At 38.9% G+C, this 8,976-nt stretch overlaps 2 protein-coding genes across 2 annotated transcripts in view; one reads left to right on the top strand and one right to left on the bottom strand.

The window, feature by feature from the left end:
* LOC129743144 (cysteine sulfinic acid decarboxylase) overlaps positions 1-8,976 on the bottom strand; it is a 134,802-nt gene that overhangs the window by 67,757 nt on the left and 58,069 nt on the right. The window lies entirely within an intron of this gene.
* Positions 769-6,834, top strand: LOC129743147 (protein pygopus). The gene is made up of 3 exons (XM_055735119.1): positions 769-1,063; positions 5,203-5,534; positions 5,628-6,834. Exons 1-3 carry the CDS (start codon positions 1,007-1,009, stop codon positions 6,370-6,372), a joined length of 1,134 nt encoding a protein of 377 aa, XP_055591094.1. The 5' UTR covers positions 769-1,006; the 3' UTR covers positions 6,373-6,834.

The raw sequence follows: 8,976 nt of genomic DNA, 5'->3' as shown, positions 1-8,976 counted from the left end.
TGCGCGAAAGAGTGTGTATCCCAAAACCGGTCCGCTGAAATGAGCAAAACCGGGCCGCGTATACTCACTTATTGGTGCGTTTGCTCTTAAGGAGTACTACTCAGCTTCATAACGCTTGTAGCGGATTAAAATTACCCCTTATTCCAAACGACCGGATTAAGATTACCCCTTATTTGAGACGCTTTCGTATGGTGGAAATTTTAAGAGCTGCTTATGGAAAATATGTTTGCTGGGAAATAAATCACTACAAATATCATGTTCCATTTGGTTTATTAAAAAATTACAATAAATAAATTCATTCACCATTTTTTATTTACCATCCATGTTAATTCACCACGATTCCGGTTCACTCATCGGCTAACAAATTTCCAACGCCCTCGTCCGGAACTGTGCAGTTCTGAAATAATTACATAAATAATTAAAATCTCACAAAGGAAGCAAAATAATCATACAATAAAATACTTACTATCTTCTCCATCAAGCAATTTACCGAACAAATGATAACGCTTTCAATGTAACATCTAAAACTACCCCTTTGAAGCGGACTCGAGCTTTTTGAAATAAAGGGTAATATTGACCCGATAAAATGACCCGTTATTTGACAGATCGTGGCGGTTCTCAATAACGGGTCAATTTTACGCCTTTAAGGGGTAGCCAAAAGTTAGCGTGTAAGACTCCTCCAGCTCTAATTTTTTTATTATGACTTTTTTGAATTTCTGACAAACTGTTTGACAGCTTGATGATCCCAAAAGGTGTTGCTGTTGTTGGACCATCTTTTCATTTTTTCTCCTCTCGGTGGTGTGCAATTTTTCGGTCGCGCAACTCTTGTCCATTTAGTAAGGAAATTTTTCGTTTTTAAGCAAAATTATTTGTTCAAAATTTGTTTTCAACGCGTGAACGGGTTTTCGCAGTACTTGGTCGTGCTGAAAATTGTGGAATTTGGAACAGATCGGTGAGGTGGTTGTGGAAATTGTTTTTCTTAGTGGAATATTCCATCCGGAGGAACATGTCGGCCAAAGGACAGGATATCGCTGACAGCTGGGAGCAAATTGACGAAGAGCGGGTGAGTATTCAAGGGAGGGAGGGGACGAGTTTCAAAGAAAATGAACCAGGCTTTTCCAAGTATTATTAAAATTCTATCCAGGGCATAATGTACGACCTTGTTCCATTACTTTCCTTCCACGCAATCGTTAAATTAACCCTTTAAGGACCACCTTCATGATTTTCGATGTCGAATAATACAGTGAGCGAAATAAGAATAGCACCACTATGTTTTTTGCTTGTTAAAATATGAATGATTGAAAATTACGAAAATTTTCTTCCACAGTTTGTTCTGAATTGCTCAACGGATAAATCAAGCATAAGTTTACTTTTTTTGGTCGTAGCAATTGGCGTTGAGGACCAAAAATGTGAAAAAAGGGTGCGAAATAAGAATAGCACCACTTGAGTTTTTCAACAAAAACAAGATTATTTTTAAAAATTTACTGTCTAAAAGTGAATAATAATGCTTCTATGAATTATTTGAATAGATAAATGCATTTTAAGGAGTTTCCCAGAATTACAAAGGTTTTCAAAGGTTTTAAAACGGGTTTTTTAAGAGATGCTCCTCTAGCGTTAAGGAATTTGATATTTGAGCTATAAAAGTTTATCAAACTGCTTGATTTCTTCATTAACATTCATTAGTATGATGCGAAATGATGAAACATAGATTTTAGGCTGAGTTCGAATCCAAAAAGCAGGTTGGAGTTCAAAAATACTTATGTTTTTTAATAGTCAAACACTATTTCTCTAGTTTTGAGTCATAGATGGCAGCACTATCTTGCCATTTAACCAAATTCATGCCCATTTTCGAATATCCGCGGGATTAACTAGGGAGTGCTGGATGATTTTGGTCAAGATAAAAAAAACATGTACCATGTGAACGCTTTGGAAATTCTAAGATCAATAAATCCAAAAAAAAATTAGAATTGCATCCAAGGTCACTAAAAGTGAATTTTTTGGACCGATAATTATTCAGAATAATGTTGTACTTTCCGATGGAGCTTGATGGACCAGACGGCTAGCAGTATTATTGGTATGATTTGTAATTGAATCGGAAGTTGAGATGAGCAGGAATTTTGGCGGTTGTACATTTTTGTGCTGGTGATTTTTTTTTGCAAATCCGGAAAAGCTTTCTGCAGCGTGAACTTCCACAAAACTGTGATGGGAAAATACCTTAAAATGATGAATATGGGCCTAAATAAACCTGAAAAACCAATATTGAGACTAAATTCAGTTTTAACTGCAAGATAGTGCTGCCATCTATGACTTGAAAGTGGAAAAAGTGTGGTTTACTGAACAAAATCAAAGTTTATGATCTCCAACCTATTTTTTCTGATTCAAAATTAATTCTGAAGGTTTGTTTCATCATTTCAAGTCATTTTTATGGAGAAAGTAAGTAGTTCGGTAAAAAATTACAGCTCAAATATCAAATTCCTTAACGCTAGAAGAGCATCTCTTAAAACCCCCTTTTAAAACCTTTGAAAACCTTTGAAACTCTGGAAAACAACTTAAAATGCAGTTATCTATTCAAATAGTTCGTAAAAGCATTATTATTCACTTTTAGACAGTAAATTTTTAAAAATAATCTTGTTTTTTGTTGAAAAACTCAAGTGGTTCTATTCTTATTTCGCACCTCTTTTTCACATTTTTGGTCCTCAACGCCAATTGCTACGACCAAAAAAAGTAAACTTATGCTTGATTTATCCGTTAAGCAATTCAGAACAAAGTGTGGAAGAAATTTTTTTTAATTTTCAATCATTCATATTTTAACAAGCAAAAAACATAGTGGTGCTATTCTTATTTCGCTCACTGTAGATTGTTTTTTGAAGCCTTCTTTTACCATCGTTGAATTATCGGACTACCTCAAGGTCAGGTATCAGAAAAAGGGTAGGCTCAGTAGTGGCACGTTATTCTTTTTTTTTTAATCAAAGATTTCAACATTTGTCCGAGACAAAACATTTACGTTTAACAGTAAATGTACTAAAGCGGGTCAAATAACGTTTAAACTTTAAATGATCTTTACGCATAATATAAAAGTATTTTCATAAATATTACTACAGGACTTATTACTTTTTTTTTTTCAAAAAGCAAGTTATTTTTTTATAATTATAATACAGGACGAATGAGTGCAATAGTTAAAATTCTCTAAAAATAGAGAAAATTTAAAAAAATGATTATAATTTTCTAAGTTTTGTTGATTCACATTTTACCTATTTATATCGCCAGGGATTGAATGACCCCTAATTCCTTTTCCGTTAATACTCTCATGTTTCTCGACCGATTTTAACAAAATTTATAGTTTTGGAAAGCTTGTGATGTGACTCAAATATGATTCTCTCTCAGACAATATTCAGCTACAATTATTTATTTTGAAGTCGAAGAAAAAAATCCGAAAAACCATGAGTCGAGAAAAAAGCTGTACATAAATCAGTTATAAGATGTTCGAAAATAATTTTTCTTGGTAATTGAGTAAGCTGAAGCTAAATGTTGCTTATACGGGATTTGTTTTTTTTAACTTCTTGAGATCATGGATAGCCGCCAAAGCTGTTCCAGTAACAGTAAAAAAAATGAAATGTGAATTGGAAAGTTCACTTTATTTGAACTTATCAGAACGGCCCCTTACTCAATTGACGGAACCTCAATATTCACATGACGGATAAAGCACAACAATAGTCAACATTTTTTCGGCTTGTGACTGGCGAAGCTCTACACATAGTCAAATTTCAGCACGCAAGTGACTGACAAAGCTCTTCGGGGTCCTGTTATACTGAGGCGACAAGCAGCGCGTGGATTTGCGTTGTGTTCACGCGACATACCTGCTTTCATTTATCTACTCTCAATGGAAAAAGCGCAGACCTGACATACTGAGCGCTTTGGAAAGCGCGACAAAGCTGATGCCAGGCCATGCCAGGGTGTTTTGTAGCGCGACAAGTAAGAAATCCGATGGGATTATTGTTTACTCTCGGTTTGAAGCAGTTTAAAGATCTATCCGAATTTGTGATAATAAACTAAATAATATCGTAATCGGCGAGAAATTTTTTTTTTTTGATTTCTTACTCCTGTAAAAATAAGAAGGAATTTTGTCGGTTGAAATTTCGGCATTCTTGCAATGCGGATCATGATCTGATAAGTTTTTAATGGCTCCCGAAAGAAAGGAGACGATTCCAAGCATTAGCAGATGTAGACAAGTGATGATTTGTAGTGAATTTCAAAGTGATATGGGGCGCCAGTATGACATGCGTTGCATTGCTTTCTTATTGGCACGCAGAACGCAGAGATGACGCTTGTCGCCTCAGCTTGACATCAACCATACACGGAAAATAGTAAAAAGTTCAAATTTCTGAGATAGAAAGGTGAACGCTCGTGGAAGCCGAAAATGTAACTTCTACCTTTTCGAGGTAAAACTCACCTCACAGTAAGTTAAAGTTTGCCTGAATCGAGCAAAAAAAAGTAGCAAAAAAAGTACTATACAAAAAGGTAAATCCAAAAGGGTAAAACTTACCTCGTACCGAGGTGAGTTTGACCTGGATCAGTAGAAGTCTAATTTTAATCCTTATCCGTCCAAGATTTTTTTACCCATTAAACTCCCAGAAGTATCAACAACTAACTAAAACACATGTACAAAAGATGTAAATCTTTGTGTTACTCTGCAAAGATTTTATCAGAAAATTTCTGGACGGAGCAGCAGTTTAGGACTGAAAATCAACGAAAATGTAGCGTGATTAGTTTTTTTTTGGAAACATTACTAGGTTGTTTACTGTACGAATTGCTTGAAAACAGCTGTACATTGGCTGATATGAATAAAACTCTAGTAATTGCTTTTGCTATTTTCGAGCATTTTTGTGAGTCAAATACTTCGAATGGCATGCATATTTTTAATCCGGAGCTGGTTGAAAGTAAATGTTCTACTCTGCTTTTTCATATCTAGTTGAGCAAATGCTTTCAAATTTTGCCATTCTAAAGTTCGAGCTAAGTAAAAGCTATCGAAGCAATTGCCTTTTTCTTATTCATACCACCTATTGTCTGGAAGTTCTCTGTGAAAAAAGCTGGTAGAATAAGACAGAGGTGCTAATCTTTCGGGAATAACTTAATGAAATTAGTTTTATAAACTGTAAATGTAACTTATAAATCGTATTCCTTGGGTTCTATATATACTTTCAGTTGGCTTCTAAATTGAGCAGACTGACAAGCGACGAAAATCCGTCGTCCAGTTCACAGAGCGGCTCGAAGGCTGGGGTTGCTTCAAAGAACAGCTTACCGGCTATGCTTGATGAAGAGCTGCGGCCGCGGATGATTTTGCAAAGACCACAGCAGATGCAGATACTTCGGCGGCCGCAAGCAAAAGCACAAGAAGAGAAAGCTGCAGCCGAAAGTAAACCTAAGACTCAGCTCAAATCATTGGACCAGAGAAAGCAAGAATATGCTGAAGCACGCTTACGAATACTAGGATCTGCACACGACGAGGAAGAACAGCAACAGAAGCAAGTTGAGCAGTAAGTTTAATTGAAAATTTTATGGGTTTGGTCGATTAATGTCTAGATGTCGATGTAGTATAAAATACTATACTAATAATTGTTTTTTTTTAGACCGAAGAAAGCAAGTCCAGTTATTAATGGATACCGACAAAATAGTGCTACCGCTACCGCTAGCAGTAGTAGCAGCTTTAACAACAATTCTACCAGTGGTCCTAGCAACAGTAGTAATCCATCTGGTGCGGGCAGCAGTACTGGCGGAAATGGTGGTGGCTTCAGTCGGTTAGAACGGCCTCAAGCATTATATCGTACTTCAACGAATTATCATATGTCACCTTCTCAACCACATCAACAACAACAAAAGCAACATGTCAATGCACCATCGCCATACTATCATCAGCAAGGTTACCTTTCTTCTGGCAGAAGTCCCTTGATACCTGGAGATCCCACCTCGAATAACCATTACTACCATCAACAACAACCACCCCCGCCACCGCACCAGTTTCCACAGACAGGGCCAGGTTATCACCATTATCCACCACAGCACCATCAGCCGCACTCGACAACGGGGCCTTCGGGGATCCAACAGCAACATTCTATGCCCAATAAACATCAGATGGCTCCGCTCAACTATGGTGCTGGTCACATGAACAACAGCTATCAGCAGCATCTTCCTAATCACCTCAATCAGCAACAGCATCTGTTAGCGGGTATAGGAGCCGGTGGAAATGGAGGTCCGCCGTCATCACCCTACGCCGGATCGTTTTCCGGTGGCCATCATCACAACAGTGTAAACAACAACGTACTGCGATTGCCCGCCGGACCGGACGGGTCGCATGGATTTACTATCAGGCGGTAGCTAGGCTCTTGAATCGAACAACGCTAAGAAACCCGAAGAAACATTAAGAAAAACACAGCAAATGTTCAACTAAAGTTATTAGGAATGGAATAAAAACAAATACCTATGATGTCGCTATATAAATCTGTTTTATATGTGTTATACATTGCACAGAAACAGTTTTTTTTCGTTGGGAATGAAATAATATTTTCAATGCTTCAAGTTTTCTTTTTTTCACAATGCCAACAATAATTAAAACAATTGTAAAATTCAAATCGTTTTCTCCTAAAATAGAAAGTTCGAGTTGAGTTTTGTAACGTAAACATCTATTTTTATCGATTACAAAAAATGTACATACGACAAAACATACTTTAAAACAAAAATCTAGAACTTTACATCTTATTATATACAATTCGCATGTAATACGTGACGAACCATGATCTATTATGTGGAAGTAAAAATACTCTGGTAATTGAAAAATAATCTCGTCTAATTTTGTTGTTTCCGAAATTACTTATTGAATTTATCAAGTCTCAGCTTATTTTTGCTATTTGCCTTATAAAGTTGATGGTTTTCAAAGATGTACCTAAGCTGACTGATCCTGTTTTTTACATTTTATGGATTATGTATAGAAAATCTGATACGAATTTGGTTGGTGGGGGGGTTCGAGAATAATAGAAAATTGCGTTACGTTATATTTGAACGACCCTTTTTGAATCACCTTATGCCTTGCGACCATTTTTAAACCTACCTTCACATTACGTAGAAAAATGGCAGAACGAGTTAAATGTTTTATTTGCATTAAAATTTAAAATGATGTACAATTTATAGCATCATTTTCACGTTACCGAAAATTCAAAACCAGTAACACTATATGCGTTCTCTCGAATGGTTTTTGCTCTGTGCCACTTTATGTCACGCAAAATGCGAGCAAAAGTTGGCTCTCAGGGAGTGATAGCTAAATTTGCCATAAAAGTCTACTCGTGTCTCTAAAGGTGCTCCATGGAGTTGAAATTTGGCAATTTGGAGGCATTTCCCCGAGCCTCGGAATTGCCGACAGACGGAACAGTCGAAGAACAGTGGTGTGGAATCAAGAATGCCTTTATCACAACGAGCCATGGTACTCTCGGTAAAGTTTGTGGAAGAAGGAGTGAATGGATGTCGGATGAAACTTGGAGGATGGTCGATGATCGAAGAAAGGCGAAAGTCGGAATTGAGCAGGCATGTGCCGGGTCAGCCAAAACAGCCGCCCGCTTACGATATGCGGAGCTGGAAAAGGCAGTTAAACGAGCTTGTAGACGAGACAAGAGAGCCTGGACAAACTCCCTAGCCGAAGAGGGAGAAAGAGCCGCCGCTAATGGAGATATCCGATTACTATATGACATTTCTCGCCGCCTCAGTGCTGCAAGGACTAATGCAAGAATGCAGCTGAAAGACCGAGCAGGTCAGTTATTGACCGATCGAACAGATCAGCTCAAACGATGGACTGAGCACTTCGAACAACTCTTCCGAGTCACGAATAGCGATGGCCAACAGAACCCGCAGCTCGAAGCGCCAACAGTGAGTCGCATAAATGGCGCCAACTCGGAAGCGCCCTCGCTGGCTGAAATAGAAGCGGCAATTAAAAACATGAAATCCAACAAAGCACCTGGGATCGATTGCATCCCTGCTGAAATGCTGAAAGCCAACCCTGCCCTGTCAGCACAAATGTTGCACCGTCTTTTCGCTGACATTTGGGATACTGAACATTCCCGGCCGACTGGATGCAGGGTATCCTCGTAAAGGTCCCGAAGAAAGATGACCTGACAGAGAGCGGTAACTGGCGAGGCATAACGTTGATCTGTACAACCCTCAAAGTACTCTGCAAGGTGATCCTGAACAGGATCCAGGAGAAAATCGACGCTACACTCCGACGGCAACAAGCTGGATTCCGATCCGGACGATCATGTGTGGACCTCATCACAACGCTACGAATCATACTGGAACAAATCAACGAATTCCAGGACTCTCTTCTGCTGGTGATCGTTGATTTCGAAAAGGCATTCGACCGACTTAACCATGAAAACATCTGGGCGGCCCTAAGGCGAAGAGGAGTACCAGAGAAACTAGTCCATCTCATCGAAGCACAATACGAGGCATTTTCGTGCAAGGTCTTGCACGACGGTGTCTTGTCCGAACCAATCCCGGTAACTGCTGGAGTGACACAAGGATGTATTCTATCACCGCTACTTTTTCTAATCGTAATGGATGAGATTCTGATCGGATCGATTGACTGTGCACCGAACCGAGGATTGCCGTGGAATCCTTCAACAATGGAGCAACTGAACGACCTTGACCTGGCTGACGGTATTGTTTTGCTCGCCCAAACACAACCGGATATGCAGAGAAAACTCGACGACCTCACCGAAAGTTCCAAGGCAGCAGGTCTCAAAGTCAATGTCGGAAAGACCAAGTCGATGGAGATCAACACAGGAAATCCCTCCAGTTTCATGGTAACTGGGCAACAAGTTGAGAAAGTGGAGTGCTTCCAGTATCTTGGTAGCCAGATAACGCCTGATGGTGGTACCAGGAAAGACATCGAAACCCGGGTCAGAAAGGCCCGATTTGCGTTTGCGAGCCTCCGAA

Source organism: Uranotaenia lowii, chromosome 2, assembly GCF_029784155.1.
Source record: "Uranotaenia lowii strain MFRU-FL chromosome 2, ASM2978415v1, whole genome shotgun sequence".
NCBI lineage: Eukaryota > Metazoa > Arthropoda > Insecta > Diptera > Culicidae > Uranotaenia > Uranotaenia lowii.
Note: the sequence above shows the minus strand (reverse complement) of the source record. Positions and strands in the feature narration are given on the sequence as shown.